The 17,191-nt window shown below is 61.1% G+C and overlaps 1 protein-coding gene across 3 annotated transcripts in view; it reads right to left on the minus strand.

Moving 5' to 3' along the window:
- Window positions 1-17,191, minus strand: part of CNGB1 (cyclic nucleotide gated channel subunit beta 1) — a 65,348-nt gene that overhangs the window by 41,695 nt on the left and 6,462 nt on the right. For 2 of the 3 annotated variants that reach the window (XM_089319721.1, XM_089319722.1), the window contains exons 1-3: window positions 4,104-4,335; window positions 1,330-1,417; window positions 730-766 (exon numbers count right to left, since the gene is read on the minus strand). Coding sequence is in view for 1 of the 3 variants with exons in the window: in XM_051846819.3 (XP_051702779.3) it covers window positions 730-766; window positions 1,330-1,417; window positions 7,331-7,420; window positions 8,310-8,469; window positions 13,558-13,594; window positions 15,228-15,303; window positions 15,919-16,078; window positions 16,376-16,421; window positions 16,669-16,744 (770 nt within the window). In the remaining 2 variants the exon portion in view is untranslated. Of the gene's footprint in view, window positions 1-729; window positions 767-1,329; window positions 1,418-4,103; window positions 4,336-7,330; window positions 7,421-8,309; window positions 8,470-13,557; window positions 13,595-15,227; window positions 15,304-15,918; window positions 16,079-16,375; window positions 16,422-16,668; window positions 16,745-17,191 lie in introns of those variants that run through there. The other variant, XM_051846819.3, reaches the window with a different exon arrangement.

The raw sequence follows: 17,191 nt of genomic DNA on the forward strand, positions 1-17,191 counted from the left end.
ACAAGCATCATCGCTCTCATCGCTGACTCCTCCCCCAGGCCAGCCCCCGGGCTGACAGCCTTCCACTCTGCTCAGCGGCCCTGGTTTTCTTGGTTTGGGAGAGTGGCTTAGAGAACTGACTCCACATCACACACTGAGGAAGAAGGAGTCAGGAGTGAGACGCAGGGCTGTGCCGTGGCCTCTTGGCCACATCTAGCACATGGGCCTCAGTCGTCTCATCTGTGTAATGGGTCTGGCTGCCACACCACCAGTGGTTTGAGGAACACAGAGGCGGGTAAGTCATGCAACAGCCACAGGCCGGAGCTCCGGGTGATCTGTTCCCCTGCGCTCTTCCCCACTGTTCTTGGGATTCTCGGCAGGAGGGGGTGGGTGGTGAACAACAGCCAGAGTGTGTGTGCCGGGTCCACCCTGGGGGTCTTAGCAACTCCAAAAAACTCACAGATGCGGGGCCTGGAGCCCAGCATCAGCAGGCTCTGTCTCCCCATATATGAGCCTGAGGTTACCCAAGAGCTACCTCCCCGTCCGGAGGCTGTAGCAGGAGGGGTCGGTCCCCAGCCCCCAGGGAGGCCCGGGGGCCTCACACTCCCCCGGCTGCCATAATGTGGCCCTGAGATGCAGAGGATAGGTTCTGCCGGAGGCTGGGGCAGGAGGCAGCAGAGGAAGGAAGGAGGTGGAGGGGTGTCGGATCATCTCGTGCAAGCCCAGCGCCCGGTCGCCGCACACACCTACCTCCTGGGCTGTCGGCCGTGGCCTCCTCCTGCAGCTCCTGCAGAACACACAGTGGGAAGGAGCTGTGACCAGCAGCCCCTGCCGGGAGACCTGCTGCCAGATGCTCCTCCCTGCCGAGCCAGCCCGCCAGGGAGGCGACCTACAGCCAACCCAGGGCAGCACGCACAGGCGCCCCAGGCCTTGACAGCAGGACTTGTCACAGTGCGGCCCCTTTGCAGCCCTGGGGACAAAGCAACTAAAGCCGCTGCCATGAGACGCGCCACCCCAGGACTGCACTCCACAGTGGATAAGCACTTCCGGGTCCTCCTGCAAGGAGGTCCAGCGAGGGAAGGTGACTGGCCCAGAGCCAGGCAGCCACGTGAGGACCTGAGTTGGGGTGCACCTGACTCCACACCATCGCTGTGTCACAAAGGGCCACGTGACCGTCCACCCACGGCCAAGGCCATTCCCGACACCACCTGACCCTTGGTACGAGCAGCGACGCACACAACCCAGCACCCCGCGTCCTGCAGGCGTCTCACCTGCGGAAAACCGCCTTGCCTACCCTGTGGGCAAGGCCCCCGCCCACAAGGGTCCCACGGCGCAGCATGTTCTCCGTACCTGGTCCGACTCCCTCAGCTCCTGGGTTTCTCCTACTTCACTGGGGTCGTCATCTGCCTCCGTCACCAGGTAGCTATCCAGCAGGACACTGTGAGCCCGAGGGCCAGGAGGAAAGGGCTAGCGTTAGGAGGGTTTGGTGTTTCAGTGTTTGCTGAGTGCTGGGGCCGGGCTGGAAGCCGGGGGCACAGAGATGCCAAGAATGGGCCCTTGCCCTCCCGGGCCCCTCAGGGCAGTGTCCTGCTGTCAGTCACCCTGTCCGAGACACACAGTCTGCCATAGGCTGCAAAGGACATGCTGCCAGTCTGCTGGGAAGGAGGGCTGCCCAGAGGAGGTGGCCTGTGAGCTGGGCCACTAGGTGATGATTTGACCACAAGCAGCAGGCGGGAAGGGCATCCTGGAAGGGGGAACAGCATACGCAAAGCAAGCACAGAGAACGGGTGGAGGTGCAGTCCGGAGTCCTGAGTGGTGTTCGGACACACGCCTCCAGGCGACCTCCGTGCTGCAGGGAGAGCAGGCAGTGAGGACCAGCGAGGCGAACAGACCTGGCCAAAATCCCACAGCAGACTGTCCCAAACCACCCAAGCCTGGAAGCCAGACCTGCTTCTGTCCAGGCGACGCTGCAGATGCTGCAGGTGCCAGGGTGCTCGGCCCAGGCAGCAGGCACACAGGAGCGACAGAGCCAGGGGTGAGGCTATAGGGAGTATGAAGGACTGTGGCAAAGAGGAGAACCCTGAAGGCGCAGCCCCGCTCTGCTCGGGATGGGGCCCTGGGTGACCAGCTCTTCTGATTACCAAGAGGAGCCTGCACTTCTGTTTTTCAGGTGGGATTTCTCAGCATCTAACACTGAGTGGTCTCTCCATACCCACATGCAGATAGCCACACCTGCCCATCTCTAGGCAAGACCGGGCCCTCGGATGCCTGCCTGGGAACTCTGGGTGAAAATGATGACTTGGGACAGGACAAGGGGGGTATGTGTACTTAGCATGAGCTCCTGCACCCTCACAGCCACCCCACCCCTCAGACCCCAGACCCTGTAGGCCTACGGAGGCCACTCCGGGGTGCCTCACCCAGAAATCCCAGATCCACCACCCTCAGCCCAGAGGCCAAGTCTCAGGCCTCCCCTGGTGGGGTCGGGACTGTCACCGGTCAGTCTGGAGCCAGCTGCCTGGCAACAGGGACCTGCCAACAACCACGCTGCCACTGCACTCCCAGGGGCTATGGGCCCGGCGCTGGGCCCTGCTCCTCACGCACAATGCCTCCCTGAACCGTCGTGACCAAGGCTGTGGCCAATCCCACGGCAAATATTTAAATAAATCTTCTTTTTCATGTTCTTTCTGAAAGCTCCTTTTTGGGGTGTGAGTTTAAAAGAAATGAAACCACGCTCGCAGGCCACTGAAAGTCTTTTGGGCCCCATGCCTTCTCTGCCAAGCAGTAAGCCCTGCACAGAGGCTGAGGATGGACTCTCTGCAAGAGAAGCCTGGGGCAGGCAGGGCCTCTCCGGGCTCCCCGCCTCCAGCACAATGACCCAGGGAAACGAAGGCCCACAGCCCTGGCCCAGGCTTCCTGGGGTCCAGAAGTGGCCATGTGGCTATGTGGCCTGAAGCCAGTCACCCAGAAGCCCTGCAGCTGCCTGTTTGTCCAAGGGTAGGACTTGGCCTGGGCTGAGGACTTAGTAGGTTTTAAATGTTTGTTTATGTCCATGTTCTTGAAAGGCAGAGTGAGAGAGAAGGAATCTTCCATCCACTGGCCACTCCTCCAAAGCCTGCAACAACCAGGACTTGGCCAGGCCCAAGCCAGGAGCCAGGAACTCCAGCAGGGTCTGCATGTGGGGGGCAGGGGCCCCCGCACTTGAGCCATCATCAGCTGCCTCCCAGGCACATTGGCAGGACGTTGGATTGGAAGCAGAGCAGCTAAGACTCAAGCCAGCGCTCTTCTACGGGCCGCGGGGACACTAAACAGCAACTTGACCCGCTGCGCCACTGCCCTGCCCCAGCCAGGCTTGTCTGAGTGAGGGCAGAGGGGCAACAAGACCCCGTGGAAGTGAGAAAGGACTGTCGGGTGCTGTGGCGACTCCCCCCAGCCGCTTCCCTCCTCTGCAGCATCGAGAGTTTGCTCAGGGACCAGAGTCCCAGCTCCGCACTTCCTGGCAGGGCACTCTCTCCGAGCCTCAGCTTTCTCATCTGTGAAATGGGATTCATCTCAGAAGCGGCCACTCAGGCTGCCTTAGCACAGGGCCCAGCATGGGAAACAGTGCTACCCTAGGGCAGCTCCTGCTAGTGTCGTTCCTGTGATCGCGATGAATCCCAGAGGAGGCAGCGATCGACAGGGCGATGGAATCCCCGCCGAGGGCTGGGGAACGTTTCCCACAAACATCCCTAGCCATCGAGACGCTGAGTGCCCAGGGAGCCCCGGGGGGACCCCGCCAGCATCACCAGGGGTCACCAAAGCCATGTTGTTGCCCCCTCCTGCCCAGCCCAGAGCAGCCAGGCCATCAACTTCCAGAAAGTTCCCAGGTCCCAGGGATTTCCCTGCAGAAAGGCAGAGACAGGCTGAGGGGGGCTTCCGGGCACCCCGGCTGTCAGGTTCAAGGCCCCAGAGCAGCGGCACAGTGAGCTCTTGAGGGTTCACCAGTGCATTCCTCCTCCCCCTGGGCCCCACAGGCGGTGCCCCCACCACCAGCAAATCAAGGTCCTCACCAAGGCCTTCAACAGACTCCTCCCCTGAACCCCGGGAGAAGGACAGAGCAAAGCCCTCAGGCAGAAGCAGCCACCTACTTGGGTCTCTCTGTCTTGGCCAGCAAGGATGTCCATGGTGTAGGACTTCAGCTGGGGGCTGTGGCCTCCATCCCAAGCCCAGGGCCCGGAGAGCCCCTGGCCAGCCACGAGTCCAGCTGCCCAGCCAGTGTGGCCCGGCTGGCCGCTGAACACCAACCCTTCCTGTTTCTAATCAGACTGAGGGGACGTGCAGAGAACTCTGCAGAGAGGCCCCAGGGAGGCCAGGTGGGGACCAAAAGGCAGCCGTTGCTAGGGAAAGCCCTGCAGCTGTCTGCAGAGACCAGGTTGCTAGGCGACCGTCTGTATCACCAGGGCCCTGGCGTCATCAGTAACCTGGGCCTCTGCAAAGCTGGCCAAGAGCCTCCTCCCCCAGCCAGTGACGGCCCAGCTCTGCTCGTCCTGGGCCTCACCCTCCTTCCTTGGCCCTGGAAGGCCTGGTGCAGTCACCACGGTACCCTCATGCCTTCTTGGGGCTGGGCCTAAAAGTTTCCTGAGTTTAAAATTCTAGGTACTGGGCTGACACTGTGTTGTAGCAGGTTGAGCCACAACCTGCAACACTGGCATCCCATATGGGCACCAGTTCAAATCCCAGCTGCCCCACTTCTGATCCAGCTTCCTGCTAAGGCACCTGGGAAAGCAACAGATGATGGCTTAGGTGTCTGGGTCCCTGCCACCCACCTGGGAGACCCAGATGGAGTTCCAGGCTCCTGGCTTTGGCCTGGCCCAGCCATGGCTGTTGCAGCCATTTGAGAAGTGAACCAGCAGTGGGAAGGGGTGTGTGTGTGTGTGTGTTACTCTGCCTTTCAAGTGAATTTTTAAAAAAATCTTAAAAAAAAAAAAAAAAAACTCTGGATGAGGGGCCTATGTTGTGGCACCACCTACGACCCTGGCAATCCATACTGGCTACTCTGCTTCCAATTCAGTTCCTTGCTAATACTCCTGAGAAAGCAGTGGAAGATGACCCAAGTGCCTGGCTCCCCGCCACCCACGTGGGAGACCAGGATGGAGTCCCAGGCTCCAGGCTTCAGCCTTGCTCAGCCCTGGCTGTGGCAGTCATTTGGGGAGTGGACCATAGACAGAAGATCTTTCTTTCTTCTTTCTCTGTAACTCTAACTTTCAAATAAATAAAATCTTATATAAAAAAAAAAACCCTGGTGAGCATTTGTGTGAATGCACACGCCTGCAGCATCTGTGGGGCCCTCTGTGTGGCCCTGCATGTACATGTGTGTGCAGGTATGGTACAGGCAGGTTCACATGTGGACAGACGTGCCGTGTGCACACATGTGTGTGTTGCATGTGTCCAAGTGCATACGCAGGATGTGCATGGCCACAGTGTGTGCACAGTGCAGATGTACACGTGTGCTCCTGTGTGTGCTGAGAACATGTGTGTAGGCAGTGTGTACACACGTGTGTGCACAGTCCATCACTGGCCTCTGAGAGCGGTGGCAAATTAAGGGGTTCAGGCTGATGTGTCAGGTGCACAGGTCACGCAGGGGAACAACTCAGAGCTACTCATTGTACACAGAGGCAGGCAGAGAGCAGGGAGCAAACACAGGCACCCACAAAGCGAGGCGCAGCTGGGGTCTTCAGCTTACTCAAGGGGTAGAGGCCCAGAGGGCAGAGCTGGGACTGAGTCGCCAAAGCCACGAGGAAGCAAGCTGCATTTCGGCATAAGAAATAGCTTCCCAAGTCAAAGGTGCGTGTGCATAAGATGACAGCCACTGAGAGGTTGTGAGCTCCCTGTCATTGGAGGTAAGCAAGTAGAGGCTGTTTGGCCTCCTGCCAAGGACGTCATGGTTGAACCGAGTGAGTGTGGACTCAGCACATGGCCCTGCATTGGTGTCCGTCTCTGAAATCCCGTGTTGGTCTCTGTTCAACTGTCTCTTCACTGGGACTGAAAGTGACCTTCTCCAGGGACCAGGGATGGGTGCTGACTGCAGGCTGGGCCCCGCCACATCCATCGCCACAGCTGGCCTGAGCAGCCCTGTCTGTGCATGGCGCAGCTGCCACCCCCGTCTCACAGATGTGAGGACAGCACTGGGCCGTGTCACTTGCCCAGGACGCGGTGCCAACAGGAAGGAGCCTGTACTCCTCCAAGGCATGACATCGCCCTGTCTGCGGCCATGACCGCAGGGACAGGCCAGGGAGGAAGGGTATGGGCAGAGTGACAGGGACAGGGGCTGGAGCACGGGGCTGGATGAACTCTCTCTCACCTGACCCATGATCACAGCCCCCTCGCTGGCCTTCCTGCCTCAACCTCTCCCCGGCAGAGCTGCCAGGTCACGTCTCCCTCCCGCTCCCAAACCTGCAGTGCCTCCCAGTGCCCTTGGGGAGTCAAGTTCAAGGGCTCTACAGCCTGTCTTTGAGGCCATCCTCTTCCACTATCCCACTCGGCCTCCCTAGCACCTGCTCCTCAGGCCTTCCTGGTTCCTCCTCACTGCTGAGCCTCTGCTCTGGTCTTCGGGCCTCACCTCCACCCCACCTGCAGGCATCACCTGCAGCCCCACAGCTCTCAGGGCCATCCACTGACCTGCCCCCAACTCCCCACCTAAGCCCAGGCGCAGGGGTGCCCACCACAGCCTCCTAAACCCCATCCGCAATCACCTGCGTGCACCACCTCCCTGCCCCCAGCCAAGTGCTAGCAGTCTTCCCTTAACGGCTTCTGGTCTCCATTTTTCAAAGCTTTATTTGAACTGACTGCTCCTCTGAGTTTTGATGCTGAGCTCTTCAAGATCACAGTGGGCTCAACTGTTACTGGGCGACAGAGGACCATTTGGGAAGGCCCTTGGAGGTGCCGAAGGTGACCCAGGGGTCATTGGGGCAGTGCATGGTGGGGGAAGCAGCCATGACTTTGTTAACAAGAGCAGAGAACTGGGAGCCCAACTTGTCATCCATCCATGCATCCATCCATGCATTTAGCCATTTATTTGGTGCCTACTGTGTACCTGGCACCTTTCTAGGCTCTGGGGACAGGCCAGTGAAAACAACAGGCAGAAGTCCCCACTCTCAGGGGTTGCACGCCAGTCTGTGCGTGTTAGGGGGCTGCTGAGTGGAGGGGGCTACGACTCCTGGGTCATTCTGAGCACAGTGGGGACCCCAGCCTCTGCACGGCGTAGCACCAAGGAGCTCCCAGGAACCCCCAAGAGCCCCCACCCCAGGACCCCAGTGGTCAGGGCCAAAACCCGGCTTCCCTGGGACGTCCCCCCTCCAGGTGGACAAGGACTTACTCAGCCTCCTCTTCCTCCTCCTCCTCTTCCTGCTCTCCATCCTCTTCCTCTTCCTCCTCCTCTTTCTCCTCTTGAATCTGGGACAGCGGCCTAAATTGGGGCAGCGGCAGGCGGTCAGTCCTCCCAGAACCACCCTCGGAGTCGGCCTCGGGTGCCGTCTCCTGCAGGCTCTCCCACGACTCCTAAGACAGCACCTGCTCCCCATCAAAGCTCGGCCCTGGGAGCCCCACCAGGGCAGCCGTGGGCTCTAGCAGCAAGCCCGCTTCACTGCCTGCGGGGCCTGGCCCAGCCCCCCTGGGCCTGGTGGTGACCCCAGGTCAGCCCCGCACTCTCTCTGGGCCTGTTTCCCGTTTGCAGCAAGGTTGGTCATGAACTTGAAGGCCAGCAGCCTCCTGGCTGAAGTGGATATCGCCAGGCACCAAGGCAGGAAAGCAGAGGGCACTATTCCTAGGGAGGGCGATTTGCGCATCACCTCTTCCAGCCCCAAGCCCACGCCTGCTGGCCCAGCCGGCCCACTCTGGGAGCCTATCCTTTGCGTGTGTGCCAAGACACACACAACAGTGTGTGTTGCAGCCCTGTTCATAACCCAACTCTGGAATCAACCTAAATGCCCATCAAGAGTGGATACGTTAAATAAACCATGGCTCACCCACACCATGGAATACTACACGGCTGTGGGCAGCAAGGCCGGCCTCTGAGTACAGACAGGGAAAGGCCTCCGGGGGGCTGATGGACAACCATGGCAGACACGAAGTGTGCAGTCGTGTTTGCAGACCAGAGACGGGGAGCCCGCTTGTCTGTGCCCAGCCGCCTCTGGGTGGTGCATGAGAACCTGGCGGCTACTGTAGGAGAAGGAGGGGCGGGAAGGAGGTTTGGCTCCTGCTCTGTGCCCCTTCACACCTCTGGATTCCATACCACACGCCTGTCACCTTCTCAGACACGAAAACCCATCTGTCCAGGGCCTTCTCTACCCCCTTACCTGGGCACCTCCTCCACGGCACTGTCCTCTTCTCCGTAAGCCGGCACCTCCTCTGTGCCCTGCGGGCTGCCGCTGCTGTCCTGCTGGGTGTCCTCCCAGTGCGGGTCAACCTCTTCCAGGACAAGGTCAGGCTCCACTTGCTCTCCAGGGAGGATGCTGACTGCAGGGAGCATCGGGGGAGCCATTGGTGGGTGTGGGGGAGGGGAGGCTTGAAGCCCTGCATCCCAGGGACCCCTGGCGATCACCAGCAGCGTTGATCCTTAGCCAAGCAGTGAGGAATCGGCACCAGTATCAGGGACCATTAACGACCAGATCGGCACCCAAGCAACGCGTGAAGCCCACACCATCCACCTGTTCCTCTTGAGACAGAGCCTTCTTGCTGTGAATCGAGCTCAGTTCTCATTGACACCTTCCTGGAGGGTTGTGCACATCATCAGAGTGATGCAAAAAAAAAAAAAAAAAGAAAAGAAAAAAAGAAAAAGAAAAACAACCAGCTACAGAGATTACTTTGCACAACCAGGAGCCAAGTGGCTGGATTGTCCCGGGGCTGCAGGCTGGGGCGCCAGCGGCCACCTCCTGGGAACAGCACACTCGGAAGGCCAGCACTGGTTCCTGGGCACCCCTCCTCCCCTCCAGGGCCTCAAGGCCCCTCCTTCCAAGGGAATTCAGCTTGCTCAGGGGGTTGTCCCACCTTCGGAAGGGGTCTGCGCCTTTCGACATTTCTCCCCTGGCCCCGGGCAGTTTCGAAACCGTGGGCCTGCGAGCCTGGCAGCAGGGGTGCAGGGCAGACTCATTGGGAGCCTGAGTGCACCCCCAGGAAGCATCAGGGGGCTTGGTGGCCCTCAAGCCAAGCAGGAGTTGATAACAGTGACTTAATGTTTAGCACTGGACTGTTAAATACAAACTGCACATATTAGTAACAGTGACATTGAGTGGCAGCTACATGGTCTCATCTTTGACTTTGGAAGCTGTTGTAGCATAATAATCAGAGGGGCCTGTCCTGTGGTGCAGCAGGTTGAGCCGCCACTTGCGACACCAGCATCCCGTACGGAAGCACAGGTTCGAGTCCTGGCTGCTCCCACTCCAATGACGCTCTCTGCTAATGTGAAGATGACCCAAGGACTTGGGCCCCGGCCACCCACGTCAGGGACCTGGCTTCAGCCTGGACCAGCCCCAGCTGTTGTAGCCATTTGGGGGCTGAGCCAACAGATGAAATATGTCTTTGTGTCCCTCCTTCTCTGTCACGCTGCCTTTCAAATAAATGCTTTAAAAATAATTATTCTTACGGTGACAACAGCTAGGTTCACTGAGCACTTACTATGTGCCAGGCCCTGTGCTAAGTGACGAGCTTGCACCTCAGTATTCTGATAGAAACATTATCCCCATTTTCCCTCATATATGCATTTTATTCCCCATTTTATAGGTGAGCAACCTGAGACACAGGCAAACGCCTTCTTCCGGGGGGCCCTTATGTGCCTGGCCCAGTCATTACCCCGTCCTCCTGCCTGCCTCCAGGGAAGCCCCCACATGGATCCCAGCGTGGCTCTTTCTGCAGCAGCTCTGGCCCCTCGGGCTCTACCAACATCCCTGGGGGTTGAGCTGCAAGGCTCCCCCAAGTGTGCCCCCCATTCCAGAAGTGGGGCGTGCTGTAGGTACCACTCCACGTCACTGTCCAGCATTGGTGTCATCTCAGGGACTGGGACAGAGGCCAGGAGGCTGCGTCTGCTCTTGTGTCACTGCCCCTGGTCATCTCCGCCCCAAGCAGCCCCTTGGGTTGCAAAGGTTCCTGCCTGGGCACAGCAGGGGCCGGAACATTGCGAGTGCACTGGCTCTCACAGAAGCCCTGAAGAGCAAGACTTAGTGCTCCTCCCACCATAGAGGCCCAAGAGCCAGCTCCGAGAGGCTGAGCGGCTGTCCGGGGCCACACAGGGGGTTGGAGGCAGAGCCGGGACTCCTGTTTTCCTGGTGCACAACCCTAGGGGGTGAATGCACCCCGTGGGTGGCTCACTGGCAGCGTGGCCACTCTGTAATGGGTGTGGTGCTTAAGTGTTAGCACTGCTTTTTATTAACTTTTGCTCTGTGGGTCTTATTTGGTGAGCAGCATTTCAAAGGTTTAGAGCTCTGAGAAAGGAACAGTTCAGGAAGGGCAGGGGTGGGGTGCTCTGCCCCCGGCCCCCAAGGTAGGGCTCAGCAGGCCTGGGGGAACAGGCCCCGTGCCGCCCTGGAGCCCCGGCCCCCTCCGAGGCATCCGATCCCCAGCTCTCCCCATCCCAGGTGCCTGGGAGCTGGGCTCCCACTCCCGTGGACATCATTGCCTCATCCAGGGCCTCAGCTTCGCCCCTGGAGCCCCTGCTGGGCACGCCGCCTCCTGCTCAGGGGTCTCTCGTTTTCAGGGCCATCCAGTCCAGTTCTGACCCCAGCCAGGGAGTACGAGCAGCCACGCCTAGGGGAGAAGCTGCCGCACCCAGGGCCAGCAGACTGAGAGCCCAGGTACGCAGGCTCTGGGCCAAGGTTCCCACCTGGACCCCAGATCTCTGGCAAAGCCCCAGCCCTGGCTCCACACTGTGCCCTCCAGCAGGCCTGACTCCTGACACCCCCTCGCTGGGCAGGCCCACATCTCCTTCTTGCTGCGATGGCTGTGCCCACACCCACTGCGTGATCGGCTCCTGAGGGCTCTCGGTGAAGCCGCTCCCTGCTCCACCACCTTCAGTGGCTCCCCTTGCCTGCAGCCTGGTCCCCGAAAGCCAGGCCCCGCCCTTGCTGGTTTCATCTTCCGCATCCAGGACTCTGGGCTCCGGATGGATGGACAGATGAGCTGAGCCAGCGCTAATCTCCCCCTCCGCCCCTCCGTCCCTCACCTCCGGGCTTCTGTCACTTCAAATCCCGTGCTGGGACTGCCCCTCCCCTCACTGCCAGTTTGGGACCTCAGGGCTCTCAAACCCCAGCTCAAGGGAGAAGGTGAACACCATGAAGGGGCCCATGCCTCCGCCCCTGGACTGTCCTTATGAGCGCAGCGGAGGCCAGGACAGCCACATCTTCCCAGGGTTTGAGAGATGCCAACATGTATATGTCACACGAGCTGTGTTTCCGATGCTGGCCATTCATTCTAATTTCTAGAATGACTCCTTGGGACAAACAAAGACATGGCGGGGTTGGGGAGAGGAGAGCCGGCCGGGACCCAGAGCACCTGGCTCACTGAAACCCCAGTTCCCAGACTGTCCACTCACGTCGACAGCCCCAGCGTGCCCCGTGGCCCTCTCATAAGCAATGACTGGCAATCGCAGACTTCAGAGGCTAATCCATGCTCATTTAATGTCCACTTCAGTGTCCGTCCCTGCCCACTGGTGGTCCCCAGCCCTCTGGAGGGGAGAGTGTGGCCAGGACTAAGGAGAACTCTCTCGGGAAAAACTGTATCTGCTGAGCTGCACCGAGAACTGGGCTCGCAGCGGGCAGAGCCCCTGGGGGATGTCCTCCTGTGGTCTGGCCTAACTGTCCCCTGCCAAGCTGGGGCTGGTGTGGCTCCCCTGTCCTGCCTGGGAGTGCAGGGAGGGGCAGGGTTCACGGGCCAAGCAGGGCCGGGGGTCAGTAGCCACCCCCTCCCCGAGGGTCTTCTCTTCAGAGCGGCCTCCTCTCCTGCCATCCATCCGTCCGTCTGTCCGTCCGCACTCGCCCAGATCCCCTTCTCCCTTGTTTCAGAGGCCTCCAGCTGCCACCGCCCCTGGAACAAAGGAGAAGACAGAGGGTGGGCGGCTGCTGGACAGGTGGAGGGAATGAATGATGGAATGAACGAATGAATGCACGAGTGGAGGGGTGAGGCCAGGGGGCTGAGCGAGGAGGGCCTGCTCCCCCCACCCAACCCAGGAAGGATGCGTCCCAGTCCTGGCCGTGTGCCTGTGACCTTACTGGGAAATGGGCTCTTGGCCCATGTGATCAGGTTAATGATATCGGGATGAGATCAGCCTGGACTTAGGGGGGGCCCTAAATCCAATGATGGACATCCGCTTAAGATCCAGGAGGAGGGACCCGGCCCAGGCAGAGGAGGGACAGCCCCGGGCAGGCCAGGAAGGCCAGGGCTTGCCAGCAGCTGGAGCCAGGAGGGCCGCTCTCTCCCAGGGGGCTCGGAAGGAGTGGACCTGTGGACACCCCGACTCCACGCTTTGGGTGCCCACACTGCGAGATCCCTGAGGTCCTGGGCTATGTGCTCTGTGGGTGGCTGCCCTGGAGATGGACCCTTGGGGCTCCGCTGAGACAGACAGGGAGCTGAGCATAGTCGTGGGGGACACCACGCTGAGCCAGCCCCCCATGCCGCCCTCGACACCCACCCGTGACGCACGTGCTCAGGAACCGAGAGGCGGCCCTGACTACAGTGCCCAGTGCTGCCCCTCCTGCCAGAGAGCAGAGAGGACGAGGAGGGGCTCTGTACCCAGGAAACATCCGCAGCTCCATCAGCCCTCGCCTGCCTGACCCGCTCTGGCCAGGCCAAGAGGTGCACAGTCACTGCTCCACAAGGTGTGCACAGGACCCGCGGAAGGTGCCTTCTCTGAACTCTGCCCCCAGCCCGCCCCAGCAGCCCTAGCACCGCACGCTCCGCCAGGGCCTGAGCTCCCAGAGAGACTGCCAGTGCCCTGCCTTGAGGCCAGCGGGCCTCCTCCTCCCTCTGGTCACCAAGACGGCTATACCGCAGTCGAGTCTGCAGCCCTCTCTCAGACCCACAATCGGCTGCCTGTCTGGGTCCCAGGCCGCGGTGGTCACCCCAGCATCAATAAGCTCGTGAGACCCACGGCCAGACACCAGACACAGCCTTCAGAGTGGGCAGTGGCGTGGGACGCCCTGACCGCAGTCCCGTGTCCAGGAGGGAGCAGGGGCTGCCACCGCCCATGAGCCCTGAATGCCGCCTTGCTCTTTAGACGCCGCCCGTGACAATGTGGCGAATGAGTGGGTGACTGAATGAAGGCCTGTCCTGTGCATGCCTTCAAGAGGAGGTGATGCGCGAGCAGACGCAGCCCCCTGGCCTCTGCCCTGGTCCCTGAGCCTGGCGGAGCTGGGATAAAAAGCCCCCAAATCCCCCTCCCCCCAAGCCAGCCACAAGTGAAGGCACTTGCCCACTCTTCAGGGACTCCACCCCCTCCCCATCTCTGCTTGTCTCAGCTGCAGGTCAGGAGGCCACAACTGTGCCACCCACTCAGCCCCAGGATGCCAAGCCACCCTCCCAGAGACACCCACGGGGACCCACTCGTGTGTCACTCACTGGTCTGCACGTCACACGTCCCAGGGGAGTCAGGCTCCTGCATGGGGAGGGAAGGGGGAGATACCACTGTGACCACCTCCTGCCACATGTGGAGCCAGGGGTCTCCCTCGCCCCGACCCTCCAGCCTCCGCCTCAAAGCCCTCCCCCCGTCCTCTCCGCTGCGTCCCACTCCTGCTCCATGAAGGCCTCTCTGTCAGACTGCCCCCACCATGAGGCCTCCTCTCCCCTTGGGAGACTGAACCCCACCCCTCCCCACCCGCACAGAGATGCTCGCAGGCTTCCTGCGCAGCCCCTGTCTAGCAGGAGCCCATGCTGGGAAAGGGAGGGTGGGACAGGCTGGGATAGCCCATGTGCAGCCCAGATGCCCAGCCACGTGACCTTGACCCACCCCACTGGGCCTAAGGAGTGCCAGGAAGTGGAGGAGAGGGCTCCTGCTGTGCCCAGGGCCAGTGAAGGAATTGAGGGAGGGGGCTTGGAGAGCCCGAGTTTTGGCTGAAGTGAGACAAGGTGGGGGCCTCCCATCCAGCCACAGCAGGTGCACCTGCCCAGAGGAGCAAGGACCTGGCCAGGCCTCCCTGTCTTCTGGGCCTGGGCATCAGCACCGACAGGAACCTTTTCCTGCATTCTCACAGCCCTGGCTGGTGACAGGGGTCACTGGCCCATTGCTCAGGTGGCACCGCTGAGGTTCCACGAGGGCCACAGCCAGGACTGCCTGCCTCTCAGTCCCAGGTGCTTCTACTGGGCTGTACTGAATACATCTTCCTCTCCCTTTCGCCTTCTAATCAGCAAGAGCTAACTGCTCATCTTGTGACCATCAGACTGTTCGTTCAACAGATGAATCCTGTTTGCCTAAGGACCTCGGGGCTCCCTGCAGGGAAACGGTGAGGATGGCAGCCCTCCGAGGAGGAGGACTAGGACCATCAGCTGCAAACGTCCAAGCTCTCACCCAAGAAGCCTGCACCTCGCTGGCCTCAGGGACCATGCAGCCGACCCTGGAACCCTGCCTGGCTGTCAGTCACCTGGACCCCTCATCTTCCCGCCCCTCCCCCGGCTGCCTCGCTGGCTGGGGAGAGCAGACTTGGGGCCACAGGGAGCACCTTTCCCCAGGGGGCACCAGACTAAAACACATCCTGTCCTCTCTTCCAGCATACTCACTGGCCAGCGGCAAGCAGCCTGGGGCGAATTTTAACTAGTGACACTATGAGAATGTCCCATTGTCCCTAAAGGGCCAGGGCCCAGGTTCTAGGGACAGGAGAGGAAGGGGAGATGGAGGCCCTACTGCCCCCGCTCACCTGCGTGGGAACCCTAGGTTGTAGGCCGCTTCCTGTGAGCCCTGCTTCTTCCCAGACCATTTCCAGTCTCCCTTGTTTGGGGGGCCTTTGCTGAGGCCACCTCCGCTGGGAAGCCCTCCCTGATGCTCCCAGGGGCTCTACCTCCTCCCCCCTTAGACCATGAGCTCCTGCAGTGCAGCTGGGCCAGCGCTTCTCAGCCCTGCAGCCAGGGTGCTCCGGGGGCTTTCTGGGATGATGTGCACCAAGCAGATGGGGGCGGGGTGCCCACTGCAGGCTCCCTTCTTCCTGCTCCCTGCTCAGTCCCATCCCTGGGGATACAGGCCAACATTCTACCCTCACCCAAGTTTCAAGGCCCCGCTCCCTGGGCCCAGCACTGACCTGGCCCCCAGCTTTCTGGTGGAGCACTGGCTGCGGCAGGGCCATCTCCAGCCTGTGCAGGAGCCATGCTAACAACCTGCAGGTGAGAGAGAGAGAGTGGGCTGTGTCTTCCTGGGACTGCTCAGGGGGAAACCGAGGCCAGAGTCCACTCCCTCCTGACACAGAAAGCAGAGCCCAGGGTTGCAGTCTGAGACCCTTTCGCCCCCTCCTCACCCTCTCTAGGCAGACTCCCTGTATTGGCCGCCCCTCCCCCTAAGTGCATTTCTGGCCTGGCACACAGCACCAGGTGGGAGCTTTTGGCAACACCCGAGCCCAGCAGCTCCACTTCCACTCACTTATCCTGCTCATGGATGAGGCTGCTGGTCACAGCAGAAGAGGGAACGCAAGCCTAAATGTCCACCGGGTGGTCACCTAAAATCGGTTCACCACACACAGGAGTAGTGGGCAGCTGCTGGGGGCGTAAAACAGACCCTGTCGCTAAACCCGCCTCCAGGACACAGCAAGCAGAGGGAAGGGGCAGGCATTGGGCGTGGTTTGCATTGGTCGGGCCTGTGTTTACAGGGAAAGGTACTCACAGGGGGTGTGGGGAGGAAGGGGCTGGAGGTGCCTTTTATAACTTAAGAAACTAGTTTTGTCAGCGTTGGGTGTTGGGCTGCTCCCCAGGGAAGGCGAAGCATTTCAGGGGGCTCACCTGGCAGGGTCCCCGGGGGGCGGCAGGGAGGAAGCCTGGAACCCAGGCTGGGGCTCTGGAGCCGGCTCCTCCTGGGGCTCCGGGCCGCTGGGCGTGGGCAGGGAGGCGCTCTCCTGGGCCTGCATCCTGGGCTCTGGCCCCAGGGGACATGCGGGAGGCTCTGAGCAGCAGGGAGAGCAGGCGCTTCAGACCACAGCAGGGCACGGGGCGCCCCCAGGACCAGCCCAACCAGCCCTGCTCCCAAACAGACCAGGCCCAGGGAGGGGAGGGGCTTGCCCAAGAGCCCACAGGCATAACCCAGGCTGCACTAGGGGTGAGGGTTCCAGTGGTGTCCGCAAAGGGTCTGCCCCCAGCAAGCCCTGAGCCCTCCCTAGCCTGGGTGAGGACCAAGGGCCTCCCGCACCCCGTGCAGCCTATGAGCATCCCAGACATCCCTCTCCCAGGCCTCTCCCTGTACCTGGGTCCACGGCAGCATCAGCAGGCTCCTCCCTCCAGCCCTGGGTCTGCAAACAGATCAAAGCAAGCCCTGAGCACTCCCACCCTGGCCCCAGGCCCCTGAGGGGGCTCCATCTGCTCAGAATCCCCTGCCCCCCAGCACTCAGCAGTCCCCCCATCGCCAACCATCCGAGGAGGGGATCATCGCCCAACACCACCGAGATCCAGGCCTGGGGCTTGGCGGCCGGAGCAGGCGGAGCAGGCGGGACCTTCTGCCCCCACCCAGTCCCCCGGGGGTCTGCTGCCTCCACTCACCTCGGAGGCTTTGGGCGGCTGAGGCAGCACTTTCTCCAGATTTTGCTCCAGCCATCTGAGCAGCCACGGCCCAGGCCTGCGGGGGACCCGGGGTCACCCAGGTGAGCGGCCTGGAGGAAGGGACCCACCACACCGCCCGACTCCCCACCGGGGGTCCAGCCCTCAGCGCTTCCTCGCTTAGGCTTCTGGTCTGTGCTGGGGGTGGGGAGACCTGTACTCGGTCCCCCAAAGGGCCGCAGGGCAGTGGGAAACTTGAAAACCTCGCATTCTGAGCCTGCACTGGACCCGGCTTTGGCCCCTGGGGGTCTGAATGATGCATGTGGGGCTCCCCATGACAGGGACACACGGGCTGGCCGTGTGACTGTGGGACCCGGGCAATCTCACAGGGACCCACCCCCAGAGGGACCTGTTTGGGGTTTAACACTCTGCTGTCTCACTCTGAAAATCCTTAAAACTGGTTAACAGAGGCCTTGCATTTTCATTGTGCCGTGGACCCCAGATGCCTCTGGGCTGGGCAAGCCCC

Source organism: Oryctolagus cuniculus, chromosome 18 (genome assembly GCF_051225735.1).
Source record: "Oryctolagus cuniculus isolate XC-2025 breed Fujian yellow rabbit chromosome 18, ASM5122573v1, whole genome shotgun sequence".
In the NCBI taxonomy this organism is placed as follows: Eukaryota; Metazoa; Chordata; class Mammalia; order Lagomorpha; family Leporidae; genus Oryctolagus; species Oryctolagus cuniculus.